The sequence below is a fragment of the Protopterus annectens genome, chromosome 4.part0 (assembly GCF_019279795.1).
Source record: "Protopterus annectens isolate FY-2018-M chromosome 4.part0, PAN1.0, whole genome shotgun sequence".
Classification (NCBI taxonomy): domain Eukaryota; kingdom Metazoa; phylum Chordata; order Ceratodontiformes; family Protopteridae; genus Protopterus; species Protopterus annectens.
Genome location: NC_056733.1, coordinates 1,706,885,294 through 1,706,909,904, shown reverse-complemented (window position 1 = coordinate 1,706,909,904; position 24,611 = coordinate 1,706,885,294). Strand labels below are relative to the sequence as shown.

Genomic DNA, 24,611 nt, shown 5'->3' with positions numbered 1-24,611 from the left:
GTTTAGTGAGTTTATCTATAATTCCATTGTGGGGGATGGTGTCAAAAGCCTTGGCAAGATCTAGACAGGCTGTGTGAACCACCTTACCCTTGTCTATGGCTTTGGTGGCTGCTTCAAAGAAGTCTATCAAGTTTAGGAGACATGATCTGCCTTTTACAAACCCGAACTGGGTGGGGTCCAGAGATTGGAGATTACCAATGTCTTTGTTTATAAGTTCCATGATGATACGTTCCATGGCCTTGCAGACCAGGCTCGTCAGGCTAATGGGGCGGTAGTTCCCAGGGTTTGTGGTGGCTCCCGCCTTGTGGAGTGGGATAACCATCGCTGTGCACCATTCAGCAGGCACAAAGCCTGAGGTGAGGCTATGATTGAACATGGTACTTAGGTGGGGTGCCAGTTCGTTCTGTAGTTCATGTAGAATGCAGCCTGGGATGGTGTCTGGTCCCATGGATGCTGTTTTTTTGGCTTTGGAGAGTGTGGCTTTTACCTGTGCAGCCGTGATTACAGGAACTTTGTATTCATCCGGTATAGAGATGGGCTCTTTAGGGGGTGAGAGCGGGGTAAAGTTAGCGCTGAACCTATCTGGCAGGATGCTGCCAATATCAGTTGGGTCTGTATATTAAGTGCCATTATGCTGTAACTTAGAGCAGATCTGAGTGCTGCAATTGAGATTCTTGACATAGCTATAGATTGCTTTGTGGTTGTCTTTATAATCAGTGGTGATTTTGTTTTCATAACTAGCTTTAGAGAATTTTATCAGGGATTGCAGCATCTTACTGAGGCTGACCAGGGAGCTCCTCCACTCATGGAATTTTGCTCTCTTTTGCAACAGTTTCTTCCTTCTGTTGTACAGTTTGTTTATGGTAGGGGACCACCAGATTGGCTTCCTTTTTATGGAGGATTAAAATGTTTTTCCACAACTTCTGCATTGGCTAGAAACTTTAAAGATAGCTGACATATTAACATTACGGAATGACATACACAGTACAAAAAATGATAATTTCATCATTGAAGTAAACTTTCATTCAGCATTTTTGCAGTAGAAGGTGGTGGGATCTGTGACTAGGTACTGATGGGGCACCAGGCTTTAGTAAGCAAACTAGTGATTGGCACTGCAATGTATGGTCACAAGTGTGCATTTCTGGTGGTTAAATTTAAAGATCAAAATTGGGGTGTCTCTGGGGTTATTCCTTTCCTTGAGATACAGATATCCTGGAATTAATATTTACTCTTTGTAAGGGTGTAGTTGCATACTTCCCTATTTTGGGGGGTGCAGGGTGGTTTCATTACTTCTTTTTTTTTTTTTCTACTAATGAATCTCGATATTTGGGAAAGAAAGACACAGTTCTTAAATGGTAGGCAACTCCTATTCTTGTGTTTCTGCAAAGGGGATATTAGTGACATCTTTAACTTCGAGAGTCCAGGCTGTGGTGGTGCAGCGGTTAGCATTGTCGCCTCACAGCAAGAGGTTCTCCTGTTAGATTCTCGGCTGGAGCACCTTCTGTGTGGAGCCTGCATGTCCTCCCCGTGGTCAAGTGATGTTAAAAACATGCAGGTAGGTCCGTGCGTGAATGGATGTGCCTTTCTTGAAGGTTGAGTGTTGGGCTGGCAACTTGGCACCGTAAAAATCCACTGCCAATCATTAGAGGACCGGAGTTCCACTGTGGCGATCCCTAACCGGGAAAAGCCGAAAGACATTACTTTACTTTTACTTGGAGTGTTCAATGCTGTATTCGCTCCCAGTCATTGATGCAACTACTTTACTAGTTGAGCTAGCTGCAGAAAGGTGTAAGAAAGTGTGAGATTTATAGAGGACATTTATATAATTTGTGCTCATCAGTGTAATGATCTGTTTATTTATTTCAACTAGTGGGATGCCTTCTTTCACAAGCAGTCTTCATCATGGGGATGTTGCACTGAAAACCTGTTGAAGATTGAGAAAATATGAAAGAATCTATGAAAAAACTTCTTAGGTTCAGTAAAATGCAAGAAATTTTGGTTAACTGTATTCTCTTAGTGCTATAACTGAATCTCCTAAGTCTTAAAGTTAGTATCTCAGTGGAGTTTAAGTACATATTATCCTTGTAAAAATACATGATTGATGTTACTGTGAATAAATGGGTAAATTTAGGGTACACACATATCAATAATCTATGTTCAGAAATAATTATCTTAATGAATTTAATTTACTAACAGCAGGGAAAAGGCTAAACTAAGTGACATATATATATATAAATATATATATATATACATATATACACACCCAACTTTATAACATGTCTGATATTGTCATGTGACACCAGCAAGGATTTCCTCTGTAAACTACAAGAAAACTGCATGAACCCACCGTGACATGCTGCCACCTGATGGTGGATATTGTAAATGGCAGATTTTTAAAGTAATTTTAGTAAATGTTTTGCTTCTGGACTTTGTATGGCATACACTCTATTTATATTTTCATTTGATCATCAGACACTGCTGGTTGACATCAAGGCAAATGCCATTGTTTCAGGGTAAACCTAGGGGGACTAATCCCTTCAAAACATTTGAGGGGCACTTCAGATATTATGTAAAAATGCCTCAGAATACAGTCTCTAGTGCAAAACAGGTGTAATGTCTTACATATGTAATGATTATTGCTTTTGGTTCCTGTAGCCATCCTCTGTCATCCATGTCAGAGAGTGCCTTCTGAGTCATGCACTTCCCTCATCCCTGAAATCCCAACATCTGACTGTAATACTCTTTTGGACTATGACCCTATGAGCAGGATATCCTTAGTGTAAATAGCTGAGTGAAACGTACAGATAGGAGATCATGACATCCCAGTGTAGTGTCATACTTACAGATGTATAGATGCAAGGATTCTTATGGTATTCTAGTCTATCTAAGCAAAGAACAAAATGTACCTGTTTCCTACATACCCATTTCTGTTTCACAGCACTGTACCTGTTTACATATTTCAACATATATTCCACAGCCTGCCCTAAACTGTTTTCCTCTCTTGCTGTACTATGCTGAACAGCAATAAGCTCTATTTATTTATTTAATTTTAGTCAGCTGTGGCAAGCTTGCATTATTATTATTGCTATATATTTTTATTTTATTTATTTGTTACATGGGTAAGCATGCCAGGCACTAGTGGCTGTTTTAGGGATGACCAGGAAGCAAAGTCTGGATAAGTGACTTCAGTCCAACAACTTATAAGTAAAGCTTTTGGAATCCTACCCATTAATACAGACTTAAGGTCATTAGCAGCTCAAAGCCCTAATATTCTGTGCAAAACTGTCAGATGTACTGTCAATGGTGACTTAATTATCCTGTTTTCTGTAACATCTTGTTCTCTGTAGTTTCTGTTGTCAGTGTAGCCTGCAATAAGTACTGGTATTCTGTATTCAGCTTGATCTCTGTCAGTGTACTGTGTATATTTCATATTAATTTGAACCTGAACATTCGTTAAGCAGGTTACGTTGTAGTTTAATTTAATTTAGGCATTGTCACTCTTCCTTGAAGTGTGACACATTGCACTACTTTCAATCAGGTTTATGTGGTTTTGCTTTTTTTTCTAAATAGACTAAATTGTTAATATAGTGTATCCTGCTTTCACTTGGTTTGCCCAGTTTGACCACAGAAATAGCCTCTTTATTTTCAGTTATAACAAGACTTTTGCTTTAGTATAACAACAGCTGAAGAAGTAAAACTAGACTCTTTCTGTAATGTGCATCTGTCTTACATGTAGGAATTCTTGAAGAAGGAGTACAGTGCTGAAAATATCTTATTCTGGCTTGCTTGTGAACGCTTTCGGCAGATCCCAGAAGATGATACCCAGCAGGTAAGATGGAGTTAATTACCAAAAATGAGACAGATAAATGTAAGGAAAGGAAAGAATAACACTAAAAGTTTTACATTCAAATCTAAGAAACTATATTATTAGGTCAAAAGTGGGCGAGTAACATTTGTTTATAAGGCTTTCCTGCCCCCTGCTGGTTCTTAATTAGAACTATTTGACCTGAATTTAGTATGAGGTTTTATCCTTGCCTCCCAACTTAGCAGGTACTAAACTGTCTGCTTAATTTGCAATTTTCAGTGCCAAAAAACACGATAATGAGGGCACCTTTATGTTGTCATTATATGTTTATTTAAATGATGCCAAATAAATCTATGAGTTAAACAGACATTCAGTGGTAAGTGAACTTATTGCTAGGTAATGACAATACTTTGATTAAAAAAATACAGTTGAGCCCATCTCCATGAATGTTTGTTGCTTGCCAAAATCCGACATAGGATAACAAGAATTAATTTTATAAATCTGTCAACGTTCACAGGCAGTGTGTATCAGAATTCAAGCAACAGATCACTCTCTAATCCCCAGCTTGCATAGCTTCATACTAAACTAACAACCACCAGGATTTTTACAAGCATAGTTGTGTAATTCAACCCAGTTTTGTTCCAGAGTTCCTTGAATGCATATACGGTGAGGTATGTTAGTAAGGAAGTAGCTAAGAGTTATGTCTATATGTGTGTACTTGCGTGTGTGTGTGTGTGGGGGGGGGGGGGATTTACTTACTCTCAACTTCTATCTGTCACAGACCTGGGGACCAGGCCAGGGGTAGAATTTGTGATTTCCCATCCAGTGATCAAAGTTTGTTTTGAACAGGGTGAGGGATGAACTCTGCTTCATTAGATGGGAGGTTTATTCCACAGAGAAGGGATCCTTTGTGACACATATTGGTCCCAACAACAAGTTCTATTAATGCTGCAGACAAAGTTCAGGTCCTTAGATCTAGTGTTTCTGGTGTTTGTCTTGCAGATGTGCAAAACTTCCATCAGAGCTGGATCTGGGCATGCCTTACATGCTAGGCCAGTAGCCTGTAAGAGACTGAGTATAGAAGAAATAGGACCTTAAAGTGATCAGTGTAGGACTGGGTATTCATACCCTGGATTTTCCTGGTGACAAATCTTTGAGGGTGCTCCAGCTGTTGCCAGTGCCTGGCTAGGTACATGCCAAAGGGGGCATTGTACTCAGAGGTGCATCTGATAAGAGATGAGTAGAGTGGTATTGTTACTTCCTTGGACCTGGATGCCATACCACTGCTTAAGAGTTGAGTGACCCAGAATTATTTTCTTACTATCTTGGCTACATGTTGGTCGAGTGCCAGATTACTGTCTACATAATTTCCCAGATTCTTGACTATTCGGTCCACTCTTAGTGTTTTATCAACCAAGTAATTAGCTTGGACACTATAATGCATTTCTTTGCACTGTGTTTTAATCCGTGACTTCCACACCAGTCATTTGTTTGCGTTAGACCCTCTTGTAGAATGTTAGTGTCAAGGAATAAATCTATGATAGCTCCCAATTTACAGTCATCTGCAAACTTGCTGAGCCAGAGGTCTTTGACTTCTTCTTTTAGCTTTTCCCCATTAGGGGTCGTCACAGTGGATCACCTGTCCACTCATGATTGGCAGTAGAGTTTTTATGGTGTCGAGTTGCAGCCTGGCACACCAACCTTCCACAGAAGGCACACACATGCACACACTCATGCCTAGGGCCAATTTAGAGTGTCCAGTCCACCTACATTAGCCTTGAATTCCACGAAAAAAATGCCATATAGGAGCAGGGCCAACACAGAGCCCTGTGGTACTCCACTGGTGACCGATCACTTGGTGGAGGTGGTCTCACCGATACTGACTTCTTGAGTCCAATCTGTGAGACAGCTAGATAAATACCTAGTTCTGAGAGTTTATCAACAATACCCAAGTGGAGTATTGTATTGAACATCTTGGTCAGGTCAAGGTTGGTGGTGTGTATAATATTTTCCCTTCGTCCATAAGAAGGTTGACCCGGATGAAGAAGTTTGTCAGGTTAAGTAGGTAATACCTTCCCTTAACAAAGCCAAACTGGATTGGGTATACTGTCTGTAGGTTGCCAGTGCTGCTGTTGATCATTTCCATGATAATTCATTCCATGGCTTTGCATATTAGACTTGTCAGAATGATGGGTGTGCTGTTCCCAGGGACCTCCAGTCAACTGGCATGTAGCCTGTTTTGAGACTGTAGTGAAGAGTGCCTCAAGTAGTCCTTCTAGGTCAAGTTTTGGCTATTTAGGAGTCAACCAGGCAACCAGGGATATAATACTGGGGTACACTGAAGCAATGTTTTTGGCCTTAGTGAGCTCCTCTAGGCCTTGTTTCTTGCTGATAGTTGGGGGGATATGCTTGAAGAAATTTCACTGTGAGTAGTGGGGGGAGGCAGTGGGTGGGTGAAGTTAGAGATAAATTTATTAGCCAATAGATTTGCTATGTCACCCTGGTCAGTGAAGGTTGTATCATTTTCCACCAGTGCTGCACACTGTTGAGTATCATATTTAAGATTCCTAATGTAGCTGAAGAAGGCTGTATGATTGTCCTTAGTCTGTGAGGTTATCTTGACCATGTAATTCATAGATTCATAGAGTGTTACTAGGCTAATGACCCAAGGGGCCTTTCTAACCTTAGCCAAGTTTTCCTGAAATAATAAATGATGTCCTGTATCCAAATAGAACATTGAGGGCAAGACATTCTTAAGCTACCTCTGTCGATAAGGGGCATGGGTGGCAGGCCCGGTGTAAATTTCCTATTCCCCATCCACTTGTTAAGGTTGCACTTAAACTTGGTAATAGATGACCTCAGCTTCACATGGATGGGAAGCCTGTTCCATAGGCAGTGTAGTCTCTTGGACACATATCTGTCTCTACAGCATGTTCTGTTTGTGTAACAGACAAAATTCAGATTTCTAGACATTGTATTTCTGACACTTTTTGACTTACGAGTATTTAGGAGATTCATAAGTGTGCGGTTTATGGATGCCTTGTAAGCCAGCCATAGATCGCCCCTCAGCAATCTGTAGAAGACTGAGTAGAGGGAAGGACATTTAGGTTCTATGCAAAAGGTAGTTTTTTCTGCCTTGTATTATTTTTGTAAGGAACTTTTGAGGTCACTCTAGTTGCTGCATATGCCTCGTCAGGTACATACTGAGGGGAGCATTGTACTCTATAACTGGTCTGATAAGGGAAGAGTACAGTGGGATAATTACTTATTTGGACCTAGATGCCATGCCCTTACTTATAAGTTGTACAACATAAAAGGATTTCCTCACCACTGTGGCTATATGGTGGTCAAAGGTAAGGTTACAGTCTACGTGTGTACCCAGATCTCTGACCACTGGGTCTATTTTTAGGAGTGTATTATCAGTATTGTAATGAGCTGAGTTGGTCAGTTTCCCAAAGGTTACAACTATGCATTTACTAGCATTGAGTTTAAGACCATGACTTTGCACCATTTATTACTCAGAGATAGACCTTCTTGAAGAATACTAGTGTGTGTGCAGGGTTGTTGATGGTACCCCCCAGCTTGCAATCATCTGCAAACTTAGTGAGCCATAAACATTTAGCATTTGGTTCCATTTCAGAAAACTAGATGCCAAAACGGAGTGGGCCCAATACCGAGTCCTGGAGGACACTGCAAGAGACTGGACTCTTGGTGGAGGTGGCCTCACCTATTTTGACCTCCAGGATCCTTTCAGTGAGCCAGCTGGCTATCCAGTCAGAGATAAAACACCTAAATTAGTGACCTTGTCTAGAATGCCTGAGTGGGGTATTGTATCAAAAGCCTTGGCCCAGTTGAGATAAGCTGTGTACACAGTCTTACCGTCATCCAATGCTTTGGTGACCCTCTCAAAAAAATCCACTAGATTTAATAGGCATGACCTTCCTTTAACAAAGCCAAACTGTGATGGGTCCAGCATTTGGAGATTACCTATGTCTTCATTTATCATGTCCATGATGATTCTTTCCATGGCATTACATAGTAGGCTGTTAAGACTTATGGCCCTGTAGTTACCCAGATCAGTGGCTGGGCCTTCTTTTTTCAGGGGATTGACTGTAGCCGTCTTCCATTCCTTGGGCACAAAACCTGATTGAAGGCTCCAGTTGAAAAGTGATTCAAGCGGATAAGAGAGATTATGTTTCATACTTTCATACTACTTATTAAACATCCCGAGATGTTATCGGGGCCCATCGATGCACTGTTTTGGCAGTGGAAAGTGCATTAATAACCTGTTCTCTAGTAATGGCTGGGGGGATTGTTTTACGTGGTATTTCCTTTGGACTATTGGGGGGAGTGGGGGGAGAAATTTGAGGTGAACCTATCAGCCAGCAGGTTGGCAATGACCTTTGGTTCAGTCTGGGTAATGACATTTAAAATAAGTTCTGCGCATTGCTATATATTTCCTCTGAGGTTACGGACATAGCTGTTGAAAGCTTTGTGATTGTCCTTTGCCTTAAAAGCTATATTTTTTTCAAGCTTAGACTCTGAAGTATTAATTAACCATCTTAATGCCTGTTTAGTTTGGTCAGGTGGCTTTTAGTATATATGGCTTTGTTCCTCCTACGCTTGGCGAAGATTTTGTTTTTCTTTTGTTGTATAACCGATTGATAATGTGATTCCACCAGGGTGGCTTGTCTTTTGACTTTGTCTTATTCTTAATATGAGTGAGCACAGCTCAGTGTATATAGCTGTCAGTATGGCTGTATAGACATTTTGTGAATAGCTCAGTGTATTCTATGGTATTTACTTGGTTTCGTGGTGCTTGGAATTTAACCAAGGTGTTGCTTACTAAAGAGTGACTAGCCTTGAAATGTTCCTAAAGGTTTTTGTTTTTTCTGGATCCCCGAATTTAATTTTTATTTCAAGTAATACTGCCTTATCATCAGATCTGACAAGGGAAGATATTACATTGGGTTAAGAACATTATCCCCCCTCCCCATGTTCATGAGAACATGGAATCTCTGGGCTTGTGCATTAGAAGTGGTGTAGGATTTCCAGTCTATAGAAGAGTAGTTGAGATCCCTCCTAAATATCATATTGGGTTGAATGGTGAGGGACTCTAATACATTGAGATAGGCAGTATTGGTTTCCTGGGACATGAAGGGGACCTATATGTTGCAAGGATATAGTACGGCACCCTGATTATGGTGAGTTTCACATGTATGAGTTTCAGTGGGCCATACACTTTAACTAGTGTGGATGTGAGATTAGTATTAATACAGACTGACACTCCTCCACCTTTAGTTCTCTAATGTCCAATAGCTGGTCTAAAGGTTTCAGAGGCATTATTACCTTGCATTTCTGGGGTACTCTCAGTGACTTTAAACCATGTCTCCATAACTACACCGATGTCTACACTCTCCAAAGACAGGAAGGTTTACAGGGAGTGGAGTTTCTTGTTAAGACTTCTAGCATTGAGCAGTACTACCTTCAGATATTCCTTCATAGGTTCAGTTAAGTCAGTAGGTTTATCAGTCTGGCAGTGCCTAAAAGAGGCAGTATGTGAGTTGAAAAGGTCTTTGCCAATATCCGAAAGTCTAGGGGGGGATAAGTGCAGACTATCCCTGATAAAGCAGTATGATCTGTCAACCATGTCCTCCCAGGCTGTCAAATATTCTAGCCCCCCCCCCCCCACACACACACACACACACATCTGATTTGACACCAGAAGCTAAGCCAATTGTTAAAATCAGTAATTTTCTATTGATAACATGGCTCCATCCTTGGAGAAGGTAGAATGCTGAGCACAAAGTACAAGAACAGCTCGCAGGTAAACCAGGTAGGATACAAAATCCAAAACAGCAGAAAAAATCCAAAACCTGGAAATGTGGGGATAGCACAAAGCACTTTTATTCCAACACAAAATGTAAAATCACAAAGCTTTTGGGATCAACCCTTCATCAGTGTGTTAAAAAGCAAGTCAAGCTAGCCATTTAAATACCCCTTTTAAAACGTTAATAAGACCATATGACACAGTCCTAATCTAATTCCTATCACAGTCAAGATAAAGATACATGTATATGTATATATAGAAATAAAAATAAAAAATAAAAGTAAAAAAGGTACATAAAATATATCTATATGTATATATAAATCCACTTCAAAATGTATTGTCTTTTTTTTCAGGATAGGGTTAACACTAACTGCCACGTTCAAACCAGGTGGATGATCCGCTTCCAATAGTGCAATCCATGAATATTCACACACCTCTCATTGTTTAAGTCACCACCCCTTTTATTTTTATATTTTATATCAATTACTCTAAAATTGAACTTATGATTATTCGCTTTCTCTCTTACATGTCTACCAAAGCATTACTGGTTACCTCTCTACGTATTTCTGATTTATGTTTGATAATCCTTTCCCTTAAGCTTCTCATACATTTCCCTATATAAAATGCTTGGCATGTCTTACAGCATGCTATATACACAATGGCTGTAGTGTTGCACGTGGCAAAACACCTAAAATATATTTCTTGGCTGTGTTTGGATGTATAAATTCACTACTAGTAGTAATGTTCTCACAACATGTGCAATTATAGCAGGGGAAATTACCATATTTTTTACTTATACTCAAGTTATTACACTTGACATCCTTATAACACAATCTCCATTTAAGGTCGGAGCATGTCTGATATGAAAAAGAAGGGACATCTCCTACTATTTTGTGTATTTCAGGCATATTTCTCAAAACTCCCCCAGTTATTCTTAATGATATTTTTTAATACCATTCAATCTCCTACAAAACGTGGTGACATAACACATGTGTCTATTCACAATATAACTGTCATTAACATCAGAAGTTCTGTGGGGTGCAGATAAGTGGGTCTGACTTTATTTGATCTCTCAGTTGTAATTTCACTTGCTATCTGTTGTAGCATTGTCATTGTAACCACAATGTTTAAATTCTGTAGTCATTATATCTAATTCTATTTGAAATTTCCTCGGCATCCATATTTAGTTGACTAGCTCTCAACATTTGTCCCTTGACTGCACCCTTAAAAGTGTGTGTTGCATGCATACTGTTCCTATGAATGTAGCGGTTAGAGTGCACCTTTTTCCTGTGAATAGAAGTAGCTGTGATACCTGTGCACTGGCCCAGCAATCAAGGAGCCTCAATCCTCACCGCTAACACCCATGAGTGGCGTCCATATAAGGGAAAGGATAATAAATACACACACAGTAAAGTACAATTTCCCATAAGAGCACACAGAGATCACAGTCAGTCTGGGCCTGGTTTCTCCCTTTCTCTCCAGGTCCCCAATAAGACTCCCCACTGGCACAGCTGTAAGGTCCAGAACTCAGCCTAGTGGGCAAGCTAAAACCTCCAGCACCCTCTCTGTCCAACCAGTGCTTTGTGTCCCTGCACAAGTAGCTGACACACACACACACACACACACACACACACACACACACACACACACACACACACACACACACACACTTTGAGATGAGACTTATATACAACCACACAAACACTCCTGGGGAAGGCTGGCACAGGTTCTCCAGCTGTGCCCCTTTTCTGCCAAGTCTAAAAGGTAGTACCAGCTGCCACCACCCACTAATATCAGCTACTCAAATGCCCTTCTGAAAGGGTGTCCAGTTATTACTGTCCAATATTATTATCCAAATGGTAAGTGTGACTGAACAGTCAAGGCTTATTAGAGTGACTTGGTACAGTATCACTATATACATGCCATGTACTCTAGAGCTTAAATTAACTCTGCATAAAACAGCCACAGTTGAAAGGTTTAAAAATATGTAATCATAAATAATAAAAACACAAGGCAATACTTCTTACTACACAGTGATAGTCAAGAGTTCAGAGATCACAGAGAAATGTTTAAAGTAATACCTTAGAAAAGTTCTGACATCACAGAAAAGCAAACTAGTCTAATCTTCCTAATCCTAACTATTTCTAAGAGAAAACACAAGTCTAAATAACTTACATCTAGAGCAAAGCAGTGCTGGTGATGGATGTTTTCAAGACAAAATGCTCTGAGCTTTCTGATTCTCTCTCTTTAAATTGATAACACAGAGCTGTTTCACATGACATCATTCTTCACACTTCTCTGGTGTTAACTGGCTAACAGAAAGTACAATTACATTCTTTATATCTGGTCAGAAACCAGAGCAATAAAAGACATGTATACATGCAAATTCTAGCCATTAACTCTGGTCTTAAAACAATAGGCAGAATGCCTCCCTCTAGACATATCAGCTCCGAATGTTGACATCAAAGACAATCATAAAATGCTTGACTTAGCTTTCTTACAGCAGAGTGCACTGTTGTTACATTTTTACAGTTCAATACCCAATGCAGTCTTTTCACATTTAAGAAATCAAGCCTGTGGCTTACATTAATATTTACAAATGACAGAATTATCTACAAAATTCTATCTGGCTAGGCTGGCAGCCTTCACCTATCTTCACAGTAGCTATACTATTATTACAGCTAGTCAAACATACAGCTAAATAATTGACATTTTCAGCAGAAAATGGAACTGTAAATTTCAAAAAGTCAGTACTATTATTTAAATAATCTATAAATATATGTAATTCAACATCATTTCAGCCCATAAAAGAAATATGTCATCAACAAAACATTTAAAAAAATAACACTTTATCACAAAAAGCATGAGGGGTACCATAAACAAACTGTTCCTTTCCTCCATTTGGGAAATAATAATGTTGGCATATGTGTTTGCCATTAGGGTGCCCATGGCTACCCCATGTTTTTGTAAATACACACATTCATTAAACATAAACATATTACAGGCCAATACTAGTTCTGCCAATTCACATATTGTTTCCAGTTCTTTAGTTGCCACATTACTATTCTTACATAAAAAACTATGTAGTGCTTCCAATCCATATTCAACAGGTATGACGGTAAACAATGACTTGATGTCAAGAGTTTCCAACAAAAACTCAGAATTCTTATTTTCATTATACCAAGAGTACAGTTGTTGCAGAAAATCCCTTGTGTCCCTAATTTAGCTTTTAACCTTATTCAAGTATTTACTTAAAACCACCTGCAAATAGAGATGGGTTCAGTAACCCATCTAGAACCGCAGGACTTGGTACTGTAAGATAATTAAATAACTCAGCATCAATATCATTACTTATCTGCAGCTCATATATGCCCATATTAACATTACTTATATATTTAGACACATCCAACTTCGATATTTCAGTGAAAGTGTCATAATCATTCAAGAATTCAAACATTAACGCGTTATAAACTTCTTTGTCCAAAATCAATTCCGCACCTCCTTGTCTGCCTGCTTCATAATAATGTCACTATAATTTTGTAACCTAGACAAATTATATCACTTTTTCTTAGCATGTGCATAGTATTTATGAATATCTCTCTCACAGACTTCAGTAAATCCATTCAGAATAGGACAGTTAACGGGGACAAATAAATTAGCTTTCCATACATACCTGTCTGCATGTAAAAGGTGGATCTTTGAAAATGAGTTTTAAACTTACATTCCTCATAAAGAACCCTAAATCTGTGAGCATTGACTCCACGTTATCAACATTAGAAGGTATAAAACCCTGACCTCTGTTTAAAAATTTGAGGTCATTTTCTGTCAGTTGTAGACTTGATAGATTTATAACTGAATTGCCTTCTATTCTCTCAAGCTGTGGGACCTACTCTAAGATTTCAGCCCTTTGCCCCTCCGTCTGTTGTATTTTTGTCCTCTGGTCTCCTTCTGCCCCTGGATGTATCTCTGGTTTTCTCCCAACTTTCAGATGTCAACAACACCAGTAGCACTGTATATATACAGACATACATTTTTATGGACCAGTCGCATTGTACATATACAGGCATACATTTAAGTGGACCAGTAGCACTGTATATATACAGACATACATTTCAATGGACCAGTCACATTGTGCATATACAGGCATACATTTCAGTGGACCACTAGCACTGTATATATACAGACATAAATTTCAATGGACCAGTCGCATTGTGCATATACAGGCATACATTTCAGTGGACCAGTAGCACTGTATATATACAGACATAAATGTCAATGGACCAGTCACATTGTACATATACAGGCATACATTTCAGTGGACCAAGTGGACCAGTAGCACTGTATATATACAGACATAAATTTCAATGGACCAGTCACATTGTGCATATACAGGCATACATTTCAGTGGACCACTAGCACTGTATATATACAGACATAAATTTCAATGGACCAGTCGCATTGTGCATATACAGGCATACATTTCAGTGGACCAGTAGCACTGTATATATACAGACATAAATGTCAATGGACCAGTCACATTGTACATATACAGGCATACATTTCAGTGGACCAGTAGCACTGTATATATACAGACATAAATTTCAATGGACCAGTCACATTGTACATGTACAGGCATACATTTCAGTGGACCAGTAGCACTGTATATATACAGACATAAATTTCAATGGACCAGTCACATTGTACATATACAGGCATACATTTCAGTGGACCAGTAGCACTGTGTATATAAATGTAAGAAGGATGAAGTGAGTGGAAAAGTGGGGGCACAGGAAATAATGAACATCATACAGTATGTACCAGTTTTGTTTTTAGTCTGGCCCATCTCTTCTTCTCCTTTCATAATAAGTTTATAAACACCTGTGTGTAAATGGAGTTGCATGTTAAGGTGTTCCCATCTGCTCTCTGATGTAGTCTTTCTTCAGACCCGAAGCTCAGGTCCCATAAACTTAAGCTTCAATCCCAGTGACGTTTTAAGTCCCTCATGCACCACCTAAAAGAAATGAAAAGACCAGAAGGCACTCAAACCCCATTCCTTCTAGTTAACACAATAGGTCCTAGGCTGTGATTCTGACCATGATTAGTGCTAGCAGGCATGAAAACTTTATAATGCAAATGACCGTCTCTAAAACTAGTGCTTCTTTCTAAATCTAACATCTATTGCTAGGCAGCTGTTGTGTGAATAATTTTTCTTGTAAAGCATGGTAGATAATTCCAGTAGCATAATGAAGATAAGTATGTAGCTCGCCCTCCCTGCACTTCTGTTAACCTACCTGTGGAGGGTATTGATAATTCACAGAACTCCTATTTATGGGATGAAAATTATTAACAAGTATATCATCGTAGTGGTTTCTGGCTACTGTCTCTTTAATGATACTGATTCAGAAACAGGCAGATATGTCAGAAATGGGCAAAAGCTTAATGAGGGACCATTAGGAATACAGCTGTTTAAAGAGTAGTGCCCTGCTACTCATGGATTCATGATCTTTAGGATCTGAAGAGGGTCCTAGGGAGGACAACATAAGAAGTTACAGGTGCCAGAAGGAATGCAATCCAGAAGGTATTCCTGTGAACAGTGGAGAAGTCATGTGGAGCTATCCATGCCAGTTTGGAAGAGAAATTAAAAGGTAATTCAGCTCATTGCTTCATGTATGGAGGTATTCAGAAAGGCTATCTGGCCTCAGCTTTAATTTTGTGATCTGAGTGAGTACTTTTCATTTATTATTAGCTTACTATATTGCCAAAACCCTTGGCATAAGGGAACATTGCATGTGACTTGGATTGAGCATGCTAGAACCTTGTTTGGTAAGCTAATATTGCATCTGAATCTGAAAGAAAGTTATATTTGAACTGAAACATAATTGCCAAAAGATGTTAACTATTCTCAGAATAACAGCAGCTGACTCCAACATTTATTATTTCTTATGCAAACTAGATTTTGTCAAGAAATAAAACAGAGGTGAATATAGTCATTCTATGAGTGATGTAATACAACAAAGAGGCATGAATAGAATATTTAACTGCCTCCTTTAAATGTATTTTTTATCATATAAAAGTGATGGTCAGAGGTACCAGTACTGTAGATGGAAAATAAAAAGTCTTACATGAGAAAATTATAAAGAAAGACTAATTCCACAGCAGTGAGCATCCTGCCAGAGAGAATGTATTGTCAAACAACGGTAAAGTTAATAGAAGTCAATTGGTAGATAGTGTAAGCAAAACAGTGCTTGGCCATTAAAGTGTACTTTTTGCTTCATCTTTTGACATTAGGTTAGAAAGATACAGCATGATGTAAATTTTGTTGTAACACCTAGAGGTTTGACTCGTAATGCACATTTTGGCCAAGCATGAATACAATGTGTTGTAACATTTGTGCAGAAACTAGGATACTTTCTTTCACATCCCTCAAAATAAATACCGTAAGGACAATTGCATATGTAGCATGTTGCCTGAACATAAATTATTCTTTCTGCTGTGGGAGCTGCATGTCAATATGCCAATATTCTATGGACAGTTCATTGTGTAGCACTTTGTTATATGCAGAGCATGTGCAGTTTTGTAGAATGGACAAAGCCATTGATAGTACAATGTCAGCTATGAAAGTAATTTTGACCAACAGTCATATAGATAATGGAGGCAAGCAGGAGATATTTATTTTGTTTAACTGGACTTTTTAATTCTCAACAGCTGTTTACAGAAGCACGTAAGATCTACGACAGTTTTCTGTCAAGCAGTGCCTCCAGCCCTATTAATGTCGACAAGCAGGCAAGGATGTCTGAAGAAGCCCTCTGTACACCAAAACCAAATATGTTTGAGGTACAACAACTCCAGGTAAATAACTTCAAATTGTCTTTATAATGTTACATAGCAAGGCCAACTTTTATCTTCACACGCATCTTATTACAACTTTATTAAAACAAGGCATAACACAACATAGTAACACAGACTTACTTTGCATATTGTGACACATGGTCATGTTGTGATACATAATCTACAGGCATTTTATTTTCTTCCATAGTTTCAATTGCATTAATGAATTCATTAAAGTTTTCAAGATCAGCTCCTGTTTCATATGCATAGTAAGTGCTGCCTCTTTAAGGAAACAAAATCTCTTTGCTGAATTTACATTCCTGAAGCTATAACATCATTCTTTTCTGGTGTTCTGGAAATAGAATGCACATACATCACTGACTACTTGTATTCAATCTGGTCTAAGCAGAAATTATTCTGGAATTTCATTAGCTTCTATTCAGTATTTAGAGCTCGGTAAATTTGTGGGCTGTTTTACAGCAAACATAAAACGTTGAGGAACTTACCATTATACAAAATAAATTTTTGGTTGAACAGAAGACAGCAATACTCAGATGAAAGAGGACAAAGCCTGCCATGATTTCTTCATAAACATTTTGTGAAGACAATAGATACAATAGTTTTACAAATGTTTTTCCATAGTCCTTTTAAATACTTGGAGAACACTGTTTTAGATATATTTGCTTTAGTTTGGTGTGCATCTGACTACTTTATCATGTACTATGACCTTTGTAGTTTCACAGGAAGGTATTGCTATGATTTATGTATACCATTGTCACAGTAGCGTATCTATCTTGTACCTTTCTACCTTCCATCCCACCTCAGTGTCACCTTCAGTCCCACCTCGCTACAGTATCGATCGGAATTACAAACATCAATTGATTGTGCCTGGCAAACAACCCTTCTTTATAACAGTACTTTTCCTTGATAAGATGGGCACTGATCCTAATTCTTTCTTGCTATTCTATCCTTCCTTTCTAGAGGTATGCTATCACATTTTCTTCTTAATTAAGTATATGCACATAACACATATCAATCATCTCCTCTCTTTTCTCTTTGCCTTTTCTCACTCTTCAGACCTCTTTGAAGCATTTAGTTATCTTCTCTATATTTTCTCCCAAATTCTGACTTCCCATTCTAAATAAAGCTAATAGTGTGCACACTACTCCCTATAGTGACACTATCTCCTCAGGCCTTTCCTGAAAGTGGAGCCCAGTTCCAGTAAAGCCAGCAAAGCAAACAAAAAGAAGTAAACAAATGTCCTTTTTCTTATTAGTAATACTTTCATTTGCACTTGAAGAGCCTCTTAATGTATGAGTTGTCCTCTCTTTTATATGATGCAAGTAGGTTTTGATGTTTTTTACATTATATTTCTGTGATACAGCTGATGGTCAAAGCAGTGAGAAGGAGTGGAAAACATTGCCTTCACTGCACAAATGTGGTGTTCTTACTGACCCTACCTGCAGTGCACTGATCAGCAGACATCAGCAGCAGTGCCCATTACACAATAGTTATATCTAACTGTTTACTTACATTGAGTGATGCAAGACAACGGTGATTTAGTAAGATATGAAGGTCAGTGGTACAGTGTATTATGACCTTATCACCAGTTGTAATTGAGCCTGAGCTAATATAGTTTGAGCACTATTTTAACATATTCATTTGAGTTTACTTACCGGGGTAGGACATTAATCTAAATGAACCCTTTATAGATCCAGCCCAGAAAGACATACTCAGATAGAAAGTGAATATTTAAACAAGCAGTTTGGTCAAAACAGAATTCCATAATAAAAACAAAGCATCATATTTTGGAGACGACACATTGAATATAAAATTGAAAACAAAACATGTAAACAGACATATATGAGAGCAATATTTACATAGAGCAGGTAGTTACTGTGTAATTATATGGAAATGATTGTAGTGAAAGGGATTAAGGCTGGAAAACAAATCAGAGAAACCAGGTTTAAATAGTAAAATGGAGGTAGGTATAAGAAAAAGGAACAGACAAAAAAGGAAGGGAAGAAATTTAGAACATATTGCTTATAGGCATAATATAACTATCTGGTACATAGATATTTTGAATTAGATGAAATAGATTTCTTAATTTAGTCCCAATGACACCTCTTTATGTTCTCTAACATCTGTTATAGTTTTTCAGAAAAGTATTAATGCCTTACAAAAACATATTACATATACATGACAAATAGATAAAGAATGGTAATGTCATTTCCTGCATTCTTGATGGTGAGCATTACTTTTCCTTATTCTCACATACTCTGGTTGACTAAACTGTTACCTGCATGGATTCTCTTGTTACCACATAAACCTTGCTTGTTTAATTTCATCTTTATTTCTGGTTAGATACTTACACTCCCAATTTCTTGGAAAAGCAGCCATGATGTAGTTATCTAGTTATCTTTTCCCCTTTGCTGAGTAACATCAAGAAAGTAAAGCACCCCAAGGATTTACATTAAAAGTGACAAGAACAACATTTTAGAAATGGATTTAACAAAGACAGTGAAGAAAGATGAAGTACTGTAGCATGACAGATGAGAGCAGTGAAATCATAAAGAATAGTGGTAAGATAGAAAAAGACAGGGTCAATAAGTGAAAATACACACACACACACACACACACTTATATATATATATATATATATATCTGTATATATGGGTCTATTTTGTTTCATTGAAAGCTCATTTCACTAAATTTGAATTCATCCTGACCAAATCGCTGAAAGCTTAAATTACTGAAAACTCATTTCATCTAATGTCATTTCAATGAAGGGAAGTACTGGCACTGTGTAGAGTACTGTAAGGCAAGTAAAATGTATATGCCCTTTCCCCCACTGTAGTGCAATACTGGAGTTAGTATGTATAGTTGGGGGTATGGGGGGCACAGCCCTTCACATGGGGGGAGTGGGGTGTACCCCCTACTTAGTTTGGGCATATATTGTCTTCTGGAAAGAGTTAGTCAGTGGTGTTGTAAGTATGCATGTCTATGGTTTAAAATGTATTTTTTGAAGCTTTCAGTGAAATATAATATAAAACCAAGCTAGGTGGGGGGCTACACCCCACACCCCCCATGTAAGGGGCTGTGCCAGTTAACAGATAACCTAATAAGATGGTGCATTGTATATTTGGAGTAGCTTATATAGCTAGCCAGTTTGTGTCTATTTAGTACATGCTAACCTTGACTCTGTACAAAGTGTATTGTAACTTATTTGACTAACTGGAATACAGCCTAGAGCCACCCAAATCAGTGTGCATATACATTGGCTTTATAGCAAGCGCCTTGTTGTAGATTTTAGTCATAGCCCAACTAAAGACAAAATAGCATAAAGTAACAAACTGTACTGTAACTGACAAATGGTCTTTGCTTTGGCAAAATGCCATCTGCACTAAGTATCTGTGCATTGGTCTCACATTAATGTTGTTGCCCGTGCAAACTGGTAGGCAGTGTTTTATACCTAATATGATGTTTAGTTTGTATAAGTTCTCTTGTTAACATATTCTGTGACCCATGGACCAATATCTCCTTACATTTTTCTTACAGTTCAATCAGCCCTAACCACAGCAGACTGCATCCCCTACTAGCCTGAATTCTACCAGAACAACCAGCAAATTAAACAAAAACTCAGACCCATTCTGCAAAACAAAGTAACAACTGCAGTGTACGTCTAATGTAATTTAAGATTATTCTATGTGCTAAGTTTTTCACTAAGTTTTTGGATCTAGCATTAACCGTGTGTTGTTCACACTAACTGGAGAGAGCCGATATGTTTAGCTCTATCTCCCTCCTCTATTTTCTAGACTAAGGGATAGAGTGTTTCCTTGACCAGTAATTGAAGAAGCAGTATACAATAAGTTATCTCGCCCTTAATAGTGATCATTATGCAATACTTATATTTAAGGGCACAAGCATATAAAGTTCTTTAGTGGATGTTAGCTGCCATACTAAGGTGCTAACATCCAGGTTTAGGACCCACACTGTTCTCTATTTAAACTTAATCACAGGCTCTCACTGACCTGCAGACTGAATTCCTCCTACTGATTTTTTTGGTGGAATTCTGGCTCTGCTCTGCCACGTGGAACTGGCGCAACCCACTCTATTCACCCTTTGCTTCACTTGGGCTCACTCCACTCCTCTACCCTACCCCCTTTCCCACCCACCCCATTTCAATTACATTTATACCTAACCAAACCACACCCACATCCAATCCACCTCCCAACTATCCACTCCCAACAGCTATACCACTGACCCAACCCATTAGCTCCACCCTCACCTACCATATTCAGATCACTCTATCTTATCCACCCCCACATGCATCCAACTGTGCTACACACTTAACTACCATCAGTCATGCACCTGTGCTACTCAGTACTATAGAAAACACCTATACTCTTCTTCCTCTACCTCTCTTACAGCTCCACCACTATAAACGCACACCACATCAATCACTCTCACTCAACTACACTCCCTCTATGCTATCTCTCCCCCAACAGCCACCCTTTCACAAACATTAACCTACATCTCTTCAACTACTATACCACTCTACTACATCCACACAAACAGTTACACACTCATTACCCAAAGTCACCCACTATAAGATACCACAAATTAATTATTAAACTAAGACTCAGTCTACTGCACTCTCTCAAACAAATTAAACTCCAAGCCAACATCCACCCCAAACCAGGACCCAACAACAACTGCTCACCCAGCCAACTTCCTCCCCCTGTCTCCCCTACTAACCCCACATATTCTTCTATCCTCTCCCACCTTTACCCCTCCTCAACTAATATCTCAAATTCAGACCTGTTATTCACTAACTTCACCCTCCACAGCTTAATCAAGAAAATTAATTATTTCAATATTGCCCTCTCTGCCTACCATCCTGATATAGCTGTAGTTACAGAAACCTGGCTTAAGCCCCACATCAAAGACACTGAAGTCACCACACCTGGTTATAACATCATTAGACATGACAGACTAAACAAAAAGGGGGTGAGGTAGCCATAATATCCAAGGACACCCTTAAGGTCGTTCAGCTAAATTGCACCCATCCTGACCTGCCAAACTTAGAGATCCTAACTGCCTGCCTAGACATCAACCCAAACAAATCAATAATCATCATAGCCACCTATCTCCCTCCTGGCAATAACCTACCCACCATAAAAAGCCTGCTTGCCTGGGCATCCCTCAATTTTAACCATGAAACTATCATTCTAGGAGACTTCAACTTGGACTAGCACTCCTGCTCATCCAACACCCCCACCAAATTTCTGAATCTATTTAACTTCACCCAAACCATAACCTTCCTAACACACATAGATAAGCACCCCAAGAAACAATCAACCTTAGATTGGATTTTAACAAACAAGCCCAACCTTGGTTACTTAGCAGGGTGCCTCCCTGACTCCCTCAGTGACCATAACCCAACCTTCTTACACAGAAAATCAGTCCATACCCATAGCAACATGACCTACAAATACATCCATAACAAGAAAAACTTTTCCCCTACACTATTCAATCACCTGCTGCAACTTTGTGACTGGGCTCCACTTAAAACCTCCAACTAGGTATGGCAGTACAATATTTCAACAAAATCTTCCTTGATATACTTAATAATTTTGCTCCAACCAGGAAGGTTAGATCAAAATTCAAACCCCTGCCCTGGCTAACCACACATACCAAGCTATTAATAAAACACAGGGGCAAAGCATCATCCACCTACCACTCTACCAGAGATAAATCTGCCCTCACTAACTATCAGCAGCTTAGAAATCTAACAAAACAACACATCAGGAAAGACAAACAAGACTACTTCCTGTCCTGTCAACAGTATCGCCAATCCAACCCTCAAAAATTCTGGTAAAGCATCAACTGTCTCATCAATCCTGGCCACTCCTTCAACACCTGCCCCTACCTCCTCAGACAACTCTGAGCCAATTTCCACACAATTCAACTCTCATTTTATTAATACTATTACCTCTCTGTTAGGCAACCATCCCAGCAAACCTCATACTTTCCCCTCTACAACTAGTAATCATCCCACCCCTCTCTTTTTCCCCCATCCAAACTAACTACATTAAAGCTCTCCCAAGTTAAAGCCCTGCTGTGTCACTGCTGACCTACTTCCAGATGAATTCCTAAAAATTGCTGCTCCATCCATAGCCTATCCCATATCAATCCTGATCAAACAACCCATTTCTAAACAATACATCCCAACTCTTTGGAAAATATCCCATATAATTCCCCTCCATAAGGGTGGGACATCCAAAGAGCTTACAAACTATTGCCTCATAACCATTCTATCACCCCTTGCAAAAATGCTAGAAAAATGTGTCCACAATCACCTCCTCCATCACTTCCTGACCCACAACCTATTAACCATCTCCCAGCACAGCTTCAGACCCAAATATAGCGCCAGCACTGCCCTTTTATCATTCACCAACTCCATACATCACCTACTAAATGAAGGCCAACTTATCTCCTCTATCTTCCTCGATATGTCCAAAGCTTTTGACACCATCTCCCATCAGCTACTACTAAACAAGCTTTCTTCACTTGGTCTTCAGCCCACCTCCCTAAACTGGTTCCATAGCTACCTCACTAATCATCAGCAAGCTACCAAATGGGAAAACAGTCTTTCCACCCTTCTACCCATCTTGGTCGGTGTACACCAAGGCTACATACTGGGCCCAATCCTCTTTAGTATATTTGCAAATGACCTCAGTTCTACTACTAATCATGCCCCTATTGTACAATATGCCAACAATTCCCCCCTTATCTGTTCAGCCTCAACTCCCCAAGAACTTCAGGCAAAATTGCAATCTTCCTTTCAAGATATAGAAAAACATCTAACCAACCATCAACTTATTCTAAACCCAAATAAAACTAAGATAATAGTCTTCACAAATAAGAAATCAACACATTGCCAAACCCCACCCTCCATCCTCTCCTCCAATCGAACCAAGTTACTTCCAACTGACCAAACTAAACTTCTAGGCATAAATATTGACTCTCATCTAAAATTTGATAAATATATTTCACTGTCTATCAAAAAAGTGCATACCAAACTAGGAGCACTCTATAGGGCAAAACCATTTCTAACCAACAACGCCAGGCTGGCCACTGCCCAGTCTCACCTCCTCTCAACTCTCTTCTATGGCTCTCACATTTTCACCAATCTGCGTAAGAGGGACCTCAATAATCTTGAAGCTTGTTACAACAGAATTGCAAAATTTGCAACCACTCATCCTCATACAGCCCACCACTGCACAGCCCTCTCTCAACTAAACTGGCTTGAGCTCACTAACCTTTTATCCCTCAACCAACGTACCATAGCCCACAAAATCATCCACCATCCCAAAGACCTCCCTGCACTGGCTAACCTAGTTCAACCTAACTGTAATCCCAGACCCCCTCAGATCATCAGAAAAACTAATGCTAAATGTCACCCGCTCCCACAACCTTCACGGGAACTGCCTCTACTCTTACAAAATTGCCAAGCTATGAAACACACTTCCTCAGTCAGTAACAAAAAACCCAAAAAACCAAGAGTTCAAAAGACTCCTAAAAGAGCACCTAGCAAATCACTGGCTTTGCACCTGCCATAAACCAACTTAATATCGTCCAACAAAATCCCTCAACTGCCCCTCCCCTATTCCTTCCTCTTTGACGTTCATCATGCCTATTAAGACAAAATCCTATGGCTTGGAAGGGAGCAGTCCGCTCACAAAACATTGCTTACAACTTTATGTGCTTCCACATACTGGTAAACACATGTAATCTCTGTACCTTCTCAGAAATTGTTTGTCCAATCCTTACATAGTCAGTTTAAACAAGATTATGTTTAACTGTATCATCTGTAATTCTTATGCTGCACCATTTGAATGACTAGTTACTATGTAATTATGAACCTGTTGCATTTGAATATATGATATTGCTCTATCTCTCTATCTCTGGGTCCCTGAAGATAGTACCATATCATCTATAATACATTTTCTCTATCATGTTGTATTCTAGGTTATCAGGGCGTGCCAGGCCTTCGAACCTTGTGATAAAAAGGAGTATTTGACAAATCAAATTAAAACTACATTTTGTGAGTGGTAGTACCCATAGAGTTCAAAGTAAACAGGT

General features: G+C 39.1%; 1 protein-coding gene across 4 annotated transcripts in view; it reads left to right on the top strand.

Moving 5' to 3' along the window:
- Positions 1 to 24,611, top strand: part of RGS14 (regulator of G protein signaling 14) — an 854,621-nt gene that overhangs the window by 615,891 nt on the left and 214,119 nt on the right. For all 4 annotated transcript variants that reach the window (XM_044069441.1, XM_044069439.1, XM_044069442.1 and 1 more), the window contains 2 exons: positions 3,737 to 3,829; positions 16,341 to 16,484. In XM_044069441.1, the coding sequence (XP_043925376.1) occupies positions 3,737 to 3,829; positions 16,341 to 16,484 (237 nt within the window). The remainder of the gene's footprint in view (positions 1 to 3,736; positions 3,830 to 16,340; positions 16,485 to 24,611) is intronic.